At 40.7% G+C, this 18,008-nt stretch overlaps 1 protein-coding gene across 1 annotated transcript in view; it reads right to left on the reverse strand.

The window, feature by feature from the left end:
- LOC149444259 (granulocyte-macrophage colony-stimulating factor receptor subunit alpha-like) overlaps positions 1-18,008 on the reverse strand; it is a 96,165-nt gene that overhangs the window by 57,528 nt on the left and 20,629 nt on the right. Inside the window, exons 2-4 of the mRNA XM_089654739.1 lie at positions 16,264-16,354; positions 13,622-13,770; positions 4,693-4,825 (exon numbers count right to left, since the gene is read on the reverse strand). Of these exons, the coding sequence (XP_089510865.1) occupies positions 4,693-4,825; positions 13,622-13,770; positions 16,264-16,336 (355 nt within the window). The 5' untranslated portion in view covers positions 16,337-16,354. The remainder of the gene's footprint in view (positions 1-4,692; positions 4,826-13,621; positions 13,771-16,263; positions 16,355-18,008) is intronic.

Below are 18,008 nucleotides of genomic sequence, written 5' to 3' on the forward strand. Positions count from 1 at the left end.
TCTATTGTTGTGACTTAGATGACGTTCAAAGCACATTTTATGCCCAATTCATGCAAAACTCCACGTAATCCCAAGGGGTTCACATACTTTTTCTTGCAACTGTATATATATATATTTACACTGTATGTTGAAATGCCTTTTTGTTAATACATTTTCCAATATACTGTATGTCTTTAACCACTAGCCTACAGGGCACTTTCACCCCCTTCCTGCCCAGGCCAATTTCCAGCTTTCAGCACTGTCACACTTTGAATGACAATTGCGCGGTCATGCAACACTGTACCCATATTAAATTTTTATCATTTTTTTGAGACAGATAGAGCTTTCTTTTGGTGGTATTTAATCACCCCTGGGATTTTAATTTTTTCTTAAACAAACCAAAAACCACAGAAAATGTAGAAAAAAAAATGTTTTCTTAGTTTTTGTGATACAGTTTTGTAAATATGTGATTGTTCTCCTTCACTCATGTGTGCTAATGAGGCTGCTGTGATGGGCACTGATAGGCTGTACTGATGGACACTGATAGGTGGCACTGATGGGCACTGATGAGGAGGCACTGGTAGGTTGCACTGATGGGCATTGACAGGTATCACTGATGGGCACTGAAAGGCAGCACTGATACATGACGCTGATGTATGGCACTGTTAGGGGGCACTGACTGGCACTGTTAGGCAGCACTGACTGGCACTGATAGGCAGCACTGATAGGTGACATTGACTGGCACTGATAGGTGGCACTGATTGGCAACACTGATGGGTGGCACTGATTGGCATTGATAGGTGGCACTGACTGGCACTGATGGGTGACATTGAAAGACAGCTCAGATGGGCACTGATATGTGGCATTGATGTGCACTGGTATGCACTGATATGTGGCACTTGTGGGCACTGGCACGTGGCACTGACTGCTGGCACTGATGGACACTGACAGGTGGCACTTCTGGGGCCACACTGATCATCAGGGCACACTGAGCATCAGTGCCCTGATGATCAGTGTAGATGTCCCCTCCGCGGAAAGTCGATTACCGGCTCTCCTCTCCTCTGTCAGTGTGACAGCTCGAGAGGAGAGAAATGCCGATAACCGGCATTTCCGTGTTTCTATGTGATCAGCTGTGATTGCACACAGCTGATCACATGACCGAGCCGACATCTTCGGCTCTTTCTCTGTGATCCGCTGTGCCCGAGGGACACAGAGCACCGGTGATCGCCGCGCTGCGCGCTCCTTGAGCCACGCATGCGCGGTGAGAATCGAAGGACGTCATATGACATCCTATCAGAACGAGAGAACCGCCTTGCACCCGTCATTGTACTATATGGCGGGCAGAAGGTGGTTAAAAATACATTTATGCTAAATTTTTGGAATGCATTTACAAATATATGTAAACATATATGTTAAAATGACTTTTTCATATGTTAAAAAAATCAAAAGAATATATTTAAAAAATATATATTAATAACAATTTGTTTCATATATTTTGTAATATATAAAGAAAACATTTCAACATGCAGTATGTATATATATATATATATATGTGTGTGCGTGTATTGAAATATATTGAATAAGGCAAAAATTGTAGTATTTCAAATATATGTCAATATATTTGGGAATAATATTTTTAAAATATATTTCAAATATATTTTTCTTACATGTGGGTTAGTAAACCAACCCCAAGGTTTCTAGATTCTCTATATTTAGTGGTAAGCTTTCTCTTATAGTTGGGGACTAGGAAAGCTCAAGTCAATAGGAGAGAAGCTTGTACAAGTTTTCTCTTTTCTGCTAATAAATTATGGGGGGGTAGTTTTTTTTTTAAACTATCCCCACCCATTTGCTTACAAGCCTTGGGATTTATGGCTGTGTAAGTGAATGGGACCAGTGATGTCCTTAACTGGTTGTTATGGGCCTGGGGGTTCCTGCACCTGCCAGCTTTCTTAACAACCATTGCCAGAAGGAAGCTGTCATGTATAATAGCTGTTGTAATATCCACAACTGGGCAGGGCTGACAACACTCAGTCCATAAAAATGTTGTGTGTTGTCAGCCCACAACAGGACTCAGGAATTGGATACATTACCAGCATTCAGGGAGTTACAGTGTGGTGCGGCAGCAGTAAACACAGAGTACGGTTGCAAATAACAACGCGTGTATGGAAGGAAGAGCCCGAGTATACAAAAATATATTTTATTAAAATATATTCTTCAGTTTTATTTTAACATATAAAAAAGTCATTTTAACATACATTTTTACATATAATTGTAAATGCATTCCAAAAAATGTAGATTTGTATTTTTAAACATACAGTGTATTTGAAATGTATTTTTAAAAATATTTTGCAGTTATTTTTCAATAAAAACGCATTTCAACATGCAGTGTATATATATATATATATATATATATATATATATATATATATATATATATATATTTTTTTTTTTTTTTTTTTAAATATATTAAATATGGCCAAAATTGTAGTATTTCAAATATATGGCAATATATTTGGGAAGGATGTTTTTAAAATATATTTCAAATATATTTTTCTTCCATGTGGGCTGTAGTGATACTGACTGGCTCCTTGTGCTTCTTCATCCTCTCACACTCCAGCCCTGCTGTACAGGGACAGCAATAGGCTGATACCAGGTCACATTCAGGTACTGCAACAGCTTGTATTAGAAAAATACATGTGAAATTCTCATTTGTAATTCTTTTTTCCTTGATTTAAAAAATATTTTGCATATATTTTTCAATAAAAACACATTTCAACATGCAGTATATATATACAGTGGGGCAAAAAAGTATTTAGTCAGCCACCAATTGTGCAAGTTCTCCCACTTAAAAAGATGAGAGAGGCCTGTAATTGGCATCATAGGTAGACCTCAACTATGAGAGACAAAATGAGAAAACAAATCCAGACAATCACATTGGCTGATTTGGAAAGAATTTATTTGCAAATTATGGTGGAAAATAAGTATTTGGTGAATATCAAAAGTTCATCTCAATACTTTGTTATATATCCTTTGTTGGCAATGACAGAGGTCAGACGTTTCCTGGAAGTCTTCACAAGGTTGGCACACACTGTTGCTGGTATGTTGGCCCATCCTCCATGCAGATCTCCTCTAGAGCAGTGATTTTTTGGGGCTGTCGCTGGGCAACTCGGACTTTCAACTCCCTCCAAAGGTTTTCTATGGGGTTGAGATCTGGAGACTGGCTAGGCCACTCCAGGACCTTGAAATGCTTCTTACGAAGCCACTCCTTCGCTGCCCGGGCGGTATGTTTGGGATCATTGTCATGTTGGAAGACCCAGCCACGTTTCATCTTTAATGCCCTTGCTGATGGAAGGAGGTTTGCACTCAAAATCTCACGATACATGGCCCCATTCATTCTGTCCTGTACATGGATCAGTCGTCCTGGTCCCTTTGCGGAGCTCCAAAGCATGATGTTGCCACCCCCATGCTTCACAGTAGGTATAGTGTTCTTTGGATGCAACTCAGCATTCTCTCTCCTCTAAACACGACAAGTTGTGTTTCTACCAAACAGTTCTATTTTGGTTTCATCTGACCATATGACATTCTCCCAATCCTCTTCTGGATCATCCAAATGCTCTCTAGCAAACTTCAGACGGGCCCGGACATGTACTGGCTTAAGCAGGGTGACACGTCTGGCACTGCAGGATCTGAGTCCCTGGTGGTGTAGTGTGTTACTGATGGTAGCCTTTGTAATGTTGGTCCCAGCTCTCTGCAGGTCATTCACTAGGTCCCCCCCGTGTGGTCCTGAGATTTTTTCTCACCATTCTTGTGATCATTTTGACCCCACGGGGTGAGATCTTGCATGGAGCCCCAGATCGAGGGAGATTATCAGTGGTCTTGTATGTCTTCCATTTTCTAATTATTGCTCCCACAGTTGATTTGTTCACACCAAGCTGCTTGCCTATTGCAGATTCAGTCTTCCCAGTCTGGTGCAGGTCTACAATTTTGTTTCTGGTGTCCTTCGACAGCTCCTTGGTCTTCACCATAGTGGAGTTTGGAGTGTGACTGTTTGAGGTTGTGGACAGGTGTCTTTTATACTGATAACAATTTAAAACAGGTGCCATTGATACAGGTAATGAGTGCAGGACAGAGGAGCCTCTTAAAGAAGAAGGTACAGGTCTGTGAGAGCCAGAAATCTTGTTTGTTTGTAGGTAACCAAATACTTATTTTCCACCATAATTTGCAAATAAATTCTTTCCAAATCAGCCAATGTGATTGTCTGGATTTTTTTTCTCATTTTGTCTCTCATAGTTGAGGTCTACCTATGATGCCAATTACAGGCCTCTCTCATCTTTTTAAGTGGGAGAACTTGCACAATTGGTGGTGACTAAATACTTTTTTGCCCCACTGTATATATATATATATATATATATATATATATATATATTTTTTTTTTTTTAGATATATTGAATATGGCCAAAATTGTAGCATTTCAAATATATGGCAATATATTTGGGAAGAATATTTTTTAAAAATATTTCAAATATGTTTTTCTTCCATGTGGGTTGATAGGGACAAATGCAATAAAATGGAATAAATACCAACTGCTGTCATACATATAGGATCCAGACTGTGAACTATGATGCTTTCACAGCTGTACATTTTCTCCATTTCCACACATTATCATATCTTCATCATACAGATAAATGACAGATCACTTTAAATAGATATTACCTTCAGGAATTGCTGTTAGCTCCTTCTTCTCAATACCAGATGTACGTGGAATGGAAATCTCTGCAGCCAATCCATTGTGAATTGTAATATCCATGTGATCAGAAACAATATACTCAAAGATACAAGCAGACACCTGTAAAAATGTGCAAAACACGTTACTGAAAGTATGTATTAAATTAAAGTGTATCTAAACCCAAGTTAAAAAAAAAAAGTTCAAATATTGAAGCTGACCAATCTCTAGGTGTGCTGGCTGCATTACTTTTCTTTTTTCAGGCTTTTTTTTTTTTACTTTATTTTCACCTGGTTACCCTACTAGAAACACTTTCTGGGGTGACAACGCTTGCTCATTGTATTGTGTCTATAGAAGAGCAGCAATGCCATCCTAGTATAGGAAGTGTGTTAGGATTATAGAACACTAAAGAAAAAAAAAAGGAAGAAGGGTAGGACTCTCTAGGTACCAACCAACAACATCATAGAAATACAAACTTTATTGAGCAAAATTACAAGTACAGGTGTACCTCGGTTTACGAATCTAATGCATTCTCCGGGACGTTTCGTATTGCTAAAAATTCGTAAACCGAAACGCGGTTTCCCATAGCAATGCATTGAAGACCAATTAATCCCATTCAGAAAAAAGTTTAAAAAAAGTCGCTGTCACTATAGGTCAGTGCCGGTTTTTAAATGTAATTACCGGCTTTTATTTTCTTTTCACTAAAGCTCAGAGAATCAGCTGTCACTTTCCCTCCAGCTAAAAGAAAGAAAGTTTCCTTTTAGTTTGTTTCCCTGAGTTAAAAGAAACAATGTTTCCTTTTAGTTTGTTTCCCCGAGTTAAAGGAAACAATGTTTCCTTTTTGTTTGTTTCCCCGAGTTAAAGGAAACAATGTTTCCTTTTCGTTTGTTTCCTGAGTTAAATGAAACAATGTTTCCTTTTCGTTTGTTTCCTGAGTTAAATGAAACAATGTTTCCTTTTAGTTTGTTTCCCCGAGTTAAAGGAAACAATGTTTCCTTTTCGTTTGTTTCCCCGAGTTAAAGGAAACAAAGTTTCCTTTTAGTTTGTTTCCCTGAATTAAAGGAAACAATGTTTCCTTTTCATTTGTTTCCCCAAGTTAAAGGAAACAAAGTTTCCTTTTCGTTTGTTTCCCCGAGTTAAAAGAAACAATCTTTCCTTTTTATTTCTTTCCTGAGTTAAAATAAATACTGTTTCCTTTTAGTTTGTTTCCCAAGATAAAAGAAGGAAGAAGGGTAGGACTTTCTAGGTACCAACCAACAACATCATAGAAATACAAACTTTATTGAGCAAAATTACAAGTACAGGTGTACCTCGGTTTACGAATCTAATGCATTCTCCGGGATGTTTCGTATTGCTAAAAATTCGTAAACCGAAACGCGGTTTCCCATAGCAATGCATTGAAGACCAATTAATCCCGTTCAGAAAAAAGTAAAAAAAAAGTCGCTGTCACTATAGGTCAGTGCCGGTTTTTAAATGTAATTACCGGCTTTTATTTTCTTTTCACTAAAGCTCAGAGAATTAGCTGTCACTTTCCCTCTAGCTAAAAGAAAGAAAGTTTCCTTTTAGTTTGTTTCCCTAAGTTAAAAGAAACAATGTTTCCTTTTAGTTTGTTTCTCCGAGTTAAAGGAAACAATGTTTCCTTTTTGTTTGTTTCCCCGAGTTAAAGGAAACAATGTTTCCTTTTCGTTTGTTTCCTGAGTTAAATGAAACAATGTTACCTTTTAGTTTGTTTCCCCGAGTTAAAGGAAACAATGTTTCCTTTTCGTTTGTTTCCCCGAGTTAAAGGAAACAAAGTTTCCTTTTTGTTTGTTTCCCTGAGTTAAAGGAAACAATGTTTCCTTTTCATTTGTTTCCTGAGTTAAAGGAAACAATGTTTCCTTTTAGTTTGTTTCCCCAAGTTAAAGGAAACAAAGTTTCCTTTTCGTTTGTTTCCCCGAGTTAAAGGAAACAAAGTTTCCTTTTAGTTTGTTTCCCCGAGTTAAAAGAAACAATGTTTCCTTTTTGTTTCTTTCCTGAGTTAAAAGAAACACTGTTTCCTTTTAGTTTGTTTCCCAAGATAAAAGAAACAAAGTTTCCTTTAGCTCCGGGAAAATTGACAGCTAATTCTGTGAGCTATAGTAACTTGGTGCTGCGCTAATAATTAATCCTTTGAAATAAAATAAGCAGAAAAATATCACAGAAAGAGCATATAAATCTCAAAATAAATATAGAATAGAATACACATGAAAATATATAACCGTGGAACCCCCAAAGTACTAGATCTAGGGTGTTACCTACATGCACCTTAAATAGGTGACTAATGGATATCAAAATATATATAAAAATATATATAGAATAGAATACATATGAATGTGCAAAATCATATATGATGGTGAAACCCCCAAAATATATCTAAGGTGTAACCTAAGTATACCCTAAAAGTGCCAAATAAGTGATAAAATAAAATAAAATCCCACCACTACTGTGCTAAATTGCACAAATGACTAGTGATATAGAAAGTATACCTACATGTATATTCCGTGCCAAACTGGTAATTGCCAAGAAAACTACCTGAAAAAAAACACTTATAATGCTCATAAGTGAAGAAAAATAATTTGAAGAAGTGGATAATCGTGAAAAACCGCAAAGCTAGTATAACACAACATAATCAAAATTGCAACATCCAAATTCTGCAGATAAATGATTCATTAAAGAAAAAATGTGAACCATATAGCAGTGACCCCTAATTGGGGATAAAGTGAACAATTAGTGGCTAAGTGACACTAATAGAATCTTTGTATGTGGAGAAGTGTTTATAAGTCACACAGCCCATAAACATAAAGAACAGAGAAGAAAAATAAACGGGACCCCAAATGTGGGGATAAAAATTGAAAGTAAGTGATATATATAAGGGCAGCACAGTGGCTAAATGGTTAGCACTTCTGCCTGGCAGTACTAGGGTTGCTGGTTCAAATCCCAACCACGGCACCTCCTGCTTGGAGTTTGCATGTTCTCCCTGTGCCTGAGTGGGTTTCCTCCGGGTACTCTGGTTTCCTCCCACACTCCAAAAACATGCTGGTAGGTGAATTGGATCCTGTCTAAATTGGCCCTAGTATGTGTATGTATGAATGTGAGTTAGGGACCTTAGATTGTACACCCCTTGAGGGTTAGGGACTGATGTGAATGTACAATATATATGTAAAGCGCTGAGTAAATTGACAGCACTATATAAGTACCTGAAATATATATACGTGATTCCGTGACACAAAAATCATATAAAATTATATCCAATTTGTAAAGTGAAATGTATGATATAAATATAATTCTGTGAGCTATAGTGAAGAAAAAAAAAAAGCCGGCAATTGCATTTAAAAATCGGCACCGACGTACACTTCGTATTGCGAAAAAAATTCGTAAAAAAAATTGGTAAACCAAGGCGTTATTTTCAATGGATTTTCGTTCGTAAACCAAAAATTACATTAACAGAGGCATTCGTAAACCGAGGTACGCCCGTACTACAAAACACATATACTGAACCAGTTTGTGCTACATAAAATATTTTTTTTATACAGGATTTATGGCGCCAACAGTTTGCTCAGAGATTTACAATATAACGGGAGACAATACAGCAACAATACAGTTCAATACTCAATTTTCCTCGATTGTAAGCTCGAAAGAGCAGGGCCCTTGACCCCCTCGTGTTTTGTTTTGTTACTGTATTGTCTCATGTTCTGTCCCTCACTATAATGTACAGCGCTGAGCAAACCTTTTAGCTCTATATAAATACTGTGTAATAATAATAATACAAGAGGGTTAGGAGGGCCCTGCTCCTCGGAGCTTACAATCTAAGAGGGAGGGGCTAGTGGTACAAAAGGTAGTAACTGTAGGGGATAGACTGGTAGGAAGAGTAGAAGATTCCATTATTAGCTGATGGCAGGATTCCCTGAAGAGAGAGGTTTTCAAAGATCACCTAAAAGTGAGCAGAGAAGGCGATAGTCTGATAAATTGGGGTAGAGAGTTCCAGAGGATGGGGCAAGCTCTGGAGAAATCCTGGACATGAGCATGGGAGGAGGAGAGAAGGGAGCTAGAGAGCAGGAGGTCGTGCGAGGAGCAGAGAGTACGGTTTGGGTGATATTTGGAGACAAGATCGTTGATGTAATTTGGGGCAGAGTTATAAATGGCTTTATATGTTATTGTTAGTGTTTGGAATTTTATCCGTTAGGCAATGGGAAGCCAGTGGAGGGATTGGCAGAGAGCGGTGGAGGACACTGAGTGGAGGTCAGTGGAGGGATTGGCAGAGAGCGGTGGAGGACACTGAATGGGGGCCACTGGAGGGATTGGCAGAGAGGGGTGGAGGACACTGAATGGGTCCAGTGGAGGGATTGGCAGAGAGGGGTGGAGGACACTGAATGGGGGCCAGTGGAGGGATTGTCAGAGAGGGGTGGAGGACACTGAGTGGAGGTCAGTGGAGGGATTGACAGAGAGCGGTGGAGGACACTGAATGGGGGCCACTGGAGGGATTGGCAGAGAGGGGTGGAGGACACTGAGATGAGGTCAGTGGAGGGATTGGCAGAGAGGGGTGGACGACACTGAATGGGGGCCAGTGGAAGTATTGGCAGAGAGGGGTGGAGGACACTGAATGGGGGCCACTGGAGGGATTGGCAGAGAAGGGTGGAGGACACTGAATGGAAACCAGTGGAGGGATTGGCAGAGAGGGGTGTAGGACACTGAGTGGAGGCCAGTGGAGGGATTGGCAGAGAGGGGTGGCAGATACAGAACGGTATTTCCACTGTGACTATTTTAGGATTCTTAAAGTCAATGTTTTTTTACACCTTGGTTCTGGCAGGTTTGATACTTCTATCTGCTGTGCTAGCCGGCTGGCTTTATTCTCTGCATTTTACCCGATTTTCATCTGAGATCTGCCATATACGACGAGCATCTCTCTTGGTTTTCTCTTATGTATCCCTTTTTGGACCACTCCTGATGAAGGCTCGTTAAGAGCTGAAACGCGTTGAGGTTCCAAGGTCTACTTTATCCATCTGGAAACTTCGCAACGGATGGAATGTTATCTACTATTTTATGTAGCATAAACGGGTTCAGTATATGTATACATTTTGTATTTTTATGATGTTGTTGGCTGGTACCTAGAGAGTCCTACCCTTCTCCCTTCTTTTTTCTTTAGTACAATTTTAGGGATGTGGTACCTATTTTGGCACAATTTTATACAGGATTACAGAACCCCCCCTTGTTTCCTCTCCATAATATGGTAAGAGCCTTTCTGTGGTTTATAGAGGGAACCGGAAACATTGTAACTGATAGGAATCAGAAAACCATACATGACATTGTCAGCTGTCCCACCCAGCCCTGGAATCCCTTCATAACTGGGCTATTACGCCCTAGGGGTAGGAATGTCTGCCTGATCATGTGACTACTCACATTGGTTGCCACAGTGTTCACATGATCAGGACCTGGATCATACCCAGAGACAGGGAGCTGTCCAAGACAGCCCGTCCCCTGTGTTTTGGGAGAGTGCAGTAACTTAGCACAGAAATCACAAAAATGCGCAGCGCGTGGCAGTTAAATCTCACCCTCTTTGCCGCCATGCATATACATGGGAGGCTAGTGGCATGGCTCCCAACTGTCCCTCATTTGGAACAAAGTCCCTCTCTTTCTTTATCCTCCTCATTTGTCCCTCATTTTGGTCTGATGTGTATACCTGTATTAAAAATGCGCTATTTATCTAACAAAAGGCGTTTTAGAGTACTAAACCTTTTATCCAATTTCTAAATTGTTGCATTTGTACATTTCAAAGGCCAATATAAAGGAATAGTGGTGGTAACAAAAGCACTTGTGGGCTTAACCAATCATTTTTTGCCTATTACTTTTCCATGTAAGGGGGCGTGTCATATGGATCTTTATTTTTGCTTTTGCATATAGGTGTCCCTCATTACCATCTCAGAAAGTCGGAAGGTATGATAGTGGTTAATGTAATATATATATATATATACACACAGTATAGAAAACGTCTCCTTTCAGATGGACTGAAAGTGAAAGTATTCTGTTTAATTCTTTCATCAACACTCCTGCCTGATCTTGTACAATACTATTTTTCTTTTTCAAAAACAACCTGCATAAAAAAGGCCAATGTGCTCACAATGGACAAAACAATGGCAGGCTTAGTGTGTGGACCAGTGTGTGGACCAATGTGTGGACCAGTGTGTGGACCAGATGTCCAGGTGGCTGTTGGCGATCAAGTCATTGGTTAAGATGACAAATTCTGGCACCCTCATTACCACCATATAAATCCAACACATTTCTAACCTGAAATAGTTCCTCCAGAGGAAGAAACGCCTAAAACCCTTCACAAAGCCCTGAACTCACCCCTACTGAACATCTTTGGGATGAATTTGAAAGCTGATTGCAAGCCAAGTTTTCTCATCCAACATCAGCACCTGATTTTACAAATGTTCTTCTGGCTAAATGGGTTTAAATTTCCCCAAACACTCCAAAATCCTGTGCAAAGCCTTTCTATACGATTGGAGAAGCCAACTCCAATGGCCATGGTTTTGGAATTGGATGTCCAATACACTCATATACCGTACAGTAGGTGTGATGATTGGGTGTTCACAAACATTCAGGCATACAGTTTATGGGTAGGGATGAGCTCAGTGTTCAGCCCGAACATAAGTTTGGACCAAACACTGGCTGCTTGGACATTTGCCTGAACGCCACACATTTAGGGCATTTGGTGTGGACCAATGTGACAACTTCTCTCTTTCAATGGTTGCTAAGAAAGCAGCACGCGCTTGCACCTACCATTATCTTAACAAGCAGTGACGTCACCCGGCCCATTCACTTACCTGGCCAGTAATCCCATGGAAGCAAATGGGCAGAGATTGTTGGGGTTACATCATTGCCTAAATATGGCCACACGGCTATATCTGGGTAATAACATTGCCCAAATATAGTCTTGGCTATATTTAGGCAATGATGTCACCACTATCTCTGCCCTTTCCCTTATATTGCAAATACCAGCTGGGGGAGCTGTCATATGGTATGTGGCATCAGGTGGTTTGGGTCATTGGGTTCTTTCCTTCAACAGGAATCAGGCATCATCATGAAACTTTTTATTTTATTTATATATATATAGGGCTTGTCAAAAGCTGTGTCTATTTCTTTTTTTCTTTTGGCTGGGCAGCTTATACAGAAGCTCCAGCCAATGCTAGATTTGTTTTTTTTATGTTTTTAGGACCTTTCATTTTTCGCTCGAAGTGCAGTACTCTTTTTTTGGAACTTTCTTTTGTTCATAGCATGTCAATGCTTGGTTTAAAATATAAACAAATGTCCAAAAACAGTTTGCACCAAAACCACCTAATATTATGTCACTGACTTTCACAGCACCCCCTAGCCGCATAGCAATTAAAAGTTAGACATAGATCAGTTAGGCCTGTTCTTCCTTTTAAAAACTGTTCTGCCATTGCTGTGTCATCGAAGACCAGGTGCTCCTAATTGCTGTATGAAAAAAACCTTCCTGTACATTTCAGCCTATTCTTACCCCCCCATTGCCACATGTGGCACCGTTTGGGGGTGTGTGGGTACCTGGATTTGACAGGTACAGGCTCCCACTTCTGGCTCAGTTCGCCATGGCCCATTTGGCCCTCCCAGGACTGCAGCCCATTCACAAAGTGCAGCTCAGTAGGAAGCTGTAAGGCTTCACTGCTGGTTTCCCTTAGTCAAGATGGCGGTGCCAGCACCCGAAAGCCGATTGAAGGATCGGCTCAAGGTGAGGACACCGCTGGACCCCTGGACAGGTAAGTGACATAATATTTAAAGTCAGCAGCTACAGTATTTGTAGCTGCTGACTTTTATTTTTTTTTTTGGGGGGGGGGGGAGGGATAGGGACCTGAACTCTGCTTCTGGCTCAGTTCGCCATGGCCCATTTGGCCCTCCCAGGACTGCGGTCCATTCACAAAGTTCAGCTCAGTAGGAAGCTGTAAGGCTTCACTGCTGGTTTCCCTTAGTCAAGATGGCGGCGCCAGCACCCGACAGCCGATTGAAGGATCGGCTCAAGGTGAGGACACCGCTGAACCCCTGCACAGGTAAGTGACCTAATATTTAAAGTCAGCAGCTACAGTATTTGAAAACAGAGCGAAAATCCGCCAATTATTCTTAGGTCCAATTTTTGTACGAAAATCGTTTGGAATTCAAACCATGTATGACCTGCATTACTGTCTTAGCGTGTCTCCAACCTGGATGGTGGATCAATGGAGACGCCTTTGAACAGCAGCATTGTCAGTCTTGGGGGAGGGCAGTGTTAGATGGACTAGCACAGGGGTGGGCAACTGTGGCCCTCCAGCTGATGGTGAACTACAAGTCCCATCATGCCTCTGCCTTTGGGAGTCATGCTTGGAACTGTCAGATTGCAATGCCTCATGGGACTTGTAGTTCTACAACAGCTGGAGGGCCACAGTTGCCCACCCCTGGACTAGCAGATTTAAGTAGACTTGATTAGAAAATTAAAGCTAAACACCAGCTAACGCTTTTTAAGCATTTAACGGCAACACGTTTTTTTTTTTTTGTTTCTTTGGGGATAAAGATTTTACATAAATGAATAAATGCTGATCTTTGTAAGCACCCCTGTCAGTGGTAAATGGTTTGTCTTAACCCTCTACCTGCCACTTTTGCTGTTAAAGGAAGTTTAAAAATAACAGACTTACTGGCAAGATCACCAGGTAAAATTAAAGGAAAAAAGTCTAAAAAAAACAGCAAAAAAAAAAAAGAAAACTAATGCAGCCACCACATTTTAGAATTGGTAAGCTGCAAAATATTATATTTTTGTTTTTGCTTGACTCACTACCTCTGCAGGAAGTCTGTTCCAGGCATCCGCTACTCATCAGTAAAGTACATGCATATGGAAATACTTATATTTTTAATGCTTACACTGAATTTTTTCTCAACTTTATTCTTCAAGAAAATATAGTATTCAGAGTTCTTCATAGATTCGGTTATGTTGCAGTCCCATGTGACCTCGACAAGTCCTGGGTATAAATGGATCTTCATATTTGTAGGTAGAAGGGAAATCTCTTTCTCTAAAAGGTAATAAAAAGGTATATATATATATTTTTTTTAGTTTTAAAAAGACAACCCTGGCCGGGCCCCACCCCCACTGCATATGTGCGCCTCATTCATTCCTATGATGCAGCTGTGCTCGGCTGACCCATAGCATTGAATGGGGCCAGGCCATTTACCTTGCAAAAGGGTTTGTGGTGTCAAGCTTGGCCCGCCCAGGAAAGACTCCTGAACCATGGAGAAAGGACTGGGTGGGTTTCACTCAGGAGGTTGACGTAATAGACAATTTTACTAAAAAAAAAGTAAAGTTGTGCTTTAACATAACATTTACCCTAAGGTTCACTTTAAAGAATTCTCTTTTTTTCTCATTTCTTTTTTTTTTTTTTACTATGTGCACTTGGTCCCATCACCATATGTGCTGTTTAATGCTGGACTGGGTACCCCACCCCCACCATGGCCATCCAACAACGCAGCTAGCAAGGAGATGGCTACATTGATACCTGCCACTTATCTCCAGCTTCAAGAACTTGCCTGAGACAAGCACAACCAAGAGGAATACAGAGGGAGATGGAGGAGGGGCTGTTAGATTCCCATCCCTGTTGCTGGTGCTTGTCTTTTGGCAGGTGCTTGGAGCTATCAATGCAGCTGTCTCGATTAATCCCTGTAATGTGTCTAATATGCTATGTTTGTTAATGCCATAATGCGCTGTTTCTCTGAAATATCACTAGCAGGAAAATTAAAAAAAAAAATATATATATATATACAGTTGCAAGAAAAAGTATGTGAACCCCTTGGGATTACGTGGAGTTTTGCATGAATTGGGCATAAAATGTGCTCTGAACGTCATCTAAGTCACAACAATAGAAGAATACAGTCTGCTGAACATAATACTACACAAACATTAGATGTTGCCATGGTTTAATTGCACATAACATGTAAACATTCACAGTGCAGGGAGGAAAAAGTATGTGATGCCCTAGCTTAATGACTTCTCCCAGAGCTAATTGGAGCCAGGAGTGAGCCAACCTTGACTCCAATCAGTGTGATGATATTGGATGTGTTGCTGAAAGCTGTCCTGCCCTTAAAAAACACACAACTGTTTTGGGTTTACTGGTTTCAAGAAGCACTGTCTGATGTGAACCATGCCTCGCAGAAAAGAGCTCTCAGAAGACCTACGATCAAGAATTGTTGACTTGCATGAAGCTGGAAAGGGTTACAAAAGTATCTCCAAAAGCCTTGATGTTCATGTGTCCATGGTAAGATAGACTGTCTACAAATGGAGAAAGTTTAGCACTGTTGCTACTCTCCCTAGGCGTGGTCGTCCTGTAAAAATAACTGCAAGAGCACAGCGTAGAATGCTGCATGAGGTAAAGAAGAATTCCAGAGTGTCAGCTGAAGACCTACAGAAATCTCTGGCACATGCTAACATTTTTGTTGACACATCTACAATAAGGAAAACATTAAACAAGAATGGAGTACATGGGAGGACACCACGGAGGAAGCCATTGCTGTCCAAAAAGAATATTGCAGCACGTTTGAAGTTTGCAAAAGAGCACCTGGATGTTCCACAGCACTACTGGCAAAATATACTGTGGACAGATGAAACCAAGATTGAGTTGTTTGGGAAGAACACATAACACTATGTGTGGAGAAAAAAAGGCCCAGCACACCAACATCAAAACCTCATCCCCACTGTAAAACATGGCGGAGGGAGCATCATGGTTTGGGGCTGCTTTGCTGCCTCAGGGCCTGGACGGATTGTTGTCATTGATGGGAAAATGAATTCCAGAGTTCATCAAGACATTTTGCAGGAAAACGTACGACCATCTGTCCGCCAACTGAAGCTCCGCAGAGGATGGGTGATGCAACAGGACAATGACCCAAAGCATACAAGTAATTCAACAAAACAATGGCTGCAACAGCACAGAATACGCCTTCTGGAGTGGCCCAGTTAGAGTCCTGACCTCAACCCGTTTGAAATGCTGTGGCATGACCTTAAGAGAGCGATTCACACCAGACATCCCAAGAATATTGCTACATTGAAACAGTTTTGTGAAGAGGAGTGGTCCAAAATTACTCCAGATCGTTGTGCAGGTCTGATCTGCAACTACAGGAAACGTTTGGTTGAGGTTATTGCTGCCAAAGGAGGGTCAACCAGTTATTAAGTCCAAAGGTTCACATACTTTTTCCTCCCTGCACTGTGAATGTTTACATGTTATGTGCAATTAAACCATGGCAACATCTAATGTTTGTGTAGTATTATTTTCAGCAGACTGTGTTCTTCTATTGTTGTGACTTAGATGACGTTCAGAGCACATTTTATGCCCAATTCATGCAAAACTCCACGTATTCCCAAGGGGTTCACATACTTTTTCTTGCAACTGTAACTGGACCAGAGCAGCCTAAAAATAGGTAAGTATATACATCTTTCTTACACAAGTTAGTTAACAAAGGTCACTACATGTACAATATATATATTAAAATCTTAAACAGCTAATATTGTGAAAACTTACCAGGGAGAGCCAGTTCGAGTAAAAACCACAAAGTGATCAGAATGAGCAGATAGGATGGTTGCTCCATTTTCATGCGATTCAGGTCTTTTATCTGTGTTTTTTTTGTGATAGAAAGACAATGCATGTTAAACTTTATAGAACACTATGTATAATGTTTGACACGTTTTAATACACTATACTGTATATCCAAAAGTGTGTGTTTTCCTGACCACACCATCAGTACATGAGCTTGTTGGATATCCCATTCAAAAACCATGGGTCCTAATTTGGAACGCCCTCTTTCTTTTTGAGGCTATGACAGCTTCCACTAGAAAAGTACCATAATTAGGGAAGAGCCCCTAAAAAAGAAAGGTACTACAAGGTGACCCAGGTAGTCTGGCTAAAAAAGTTAAGCTTTGTAAATGCAACATCATGAGAATTCACATTCCAAAAATATGAGTCTCCACCAATCACCATTAAACACATGATAATGTTATCAATTAAAAACGAGGAAATCCGGATTCAATGTGATTAGTGCAAGATGTCAAATATCCAAAAATACTGTATCCCATACAACTAATACCTCCGCTCAAAAACAGCATACAGCTTGTACAATTGAAATTATTATTATTATACCTCCTAGATTGTAAGCTCGAAAGAGCAGGGCCCTCAATCCCCTCATGTTTTGCATTGTATTGGTATTGTTCTGTCACATGTTCTGTCCCCCTTTGTAATGTACAGCGCTGAGCAAACTATTGGCGCTTTATAAATACTGTATAATAATAATAATAATTATACAGTACTTAAAAAGCGCCAACAGTTCGCTCAGCGCTGTACATTACAATGGGAGACAGAACATGCGACAGAACAACAACAATACAATGTGATACATGAGGGGTTCAAGGGCCCTGCTCCTTGGAGCTTACAATCTAGGAGGGAGGGGATGGTGGCACAGGAGGAAATAGCTATGGGGGATGGAATGGTAGGAAGAGTGGAGGAGGTTGGGAATTAGCAGGGGGTGGGGTAGGCTTCCCTGAAGAGGTGGGTTTTCAGGGTGCGCCTAAAGGAGAGGAGAGTAGGTGATAGTCTGATGGATTGGGGTAGGGAGTTCCAGAGTATGGGTGACGCCCTCGAGAAGTCCTGGAGGCGGAGAGGAGGAGGAGACTAGGGAATTAGAGAGAAGGAGGTCTTGTGAGGAGCGGAGTGTGCGTATAGGGTGGTACTTGGATATTAGGTCGGTGATGTAGTTTGAGGCAGTATGATGGACCGCTTTGTACGTCAGTGTTAGGATTTTGAATTTGATGTTGCGCAATCGGAAGCCAGTGGAGGGATTGGCAGAGGGGGGTGGCGGAAACGGAGCGGTTGGTAAGGTGGATCAGTCTGGCTGCCGTATTCAGGATCAACTGAAGCAAAATGTTTGACAGAATAGAGAGTTAGGTCATGACACAGTATTGGGGGTGGCGAATCATTTGCATACAAAGGTTGGGCTGAAGATAATGGAAACATGCCGCACATGTTCGGCTTCCACTCTTCTGGGAAGGCCTAGGGTAATTTATGCCCATTAAGCCAGAATAGTATTTATGAGTTGGGTGAGAAGATCTGACTTGTTGGAGTTTCAGTTGATCCCAAAGGTATTCAGTAGGATTAAGATCTGGATCCTATAGAGGTCATTTATGTTCCTCCATACCAAACTCATCAAACCATGTCTTTTGGAGCTGGCTTTGTGCATCGAGGGCACAGTCATGCTGGAAATAGAAAAGGACCTC

This window comes from Staurois parvus, unplaced genomic scaffold (genome assembly GCF_062004578.1).
Source record: "Staurois parvus isolate SC_StPar_1 unplaced genomic scaffold, SC_StPar_1.0 ptg000795l, whole genome shotgun sequence".
NCBI lineage: Eukaryota > Metazoa > Chordata > Amphibia > Anura > Ranidae > Staurois > Staurois parvus.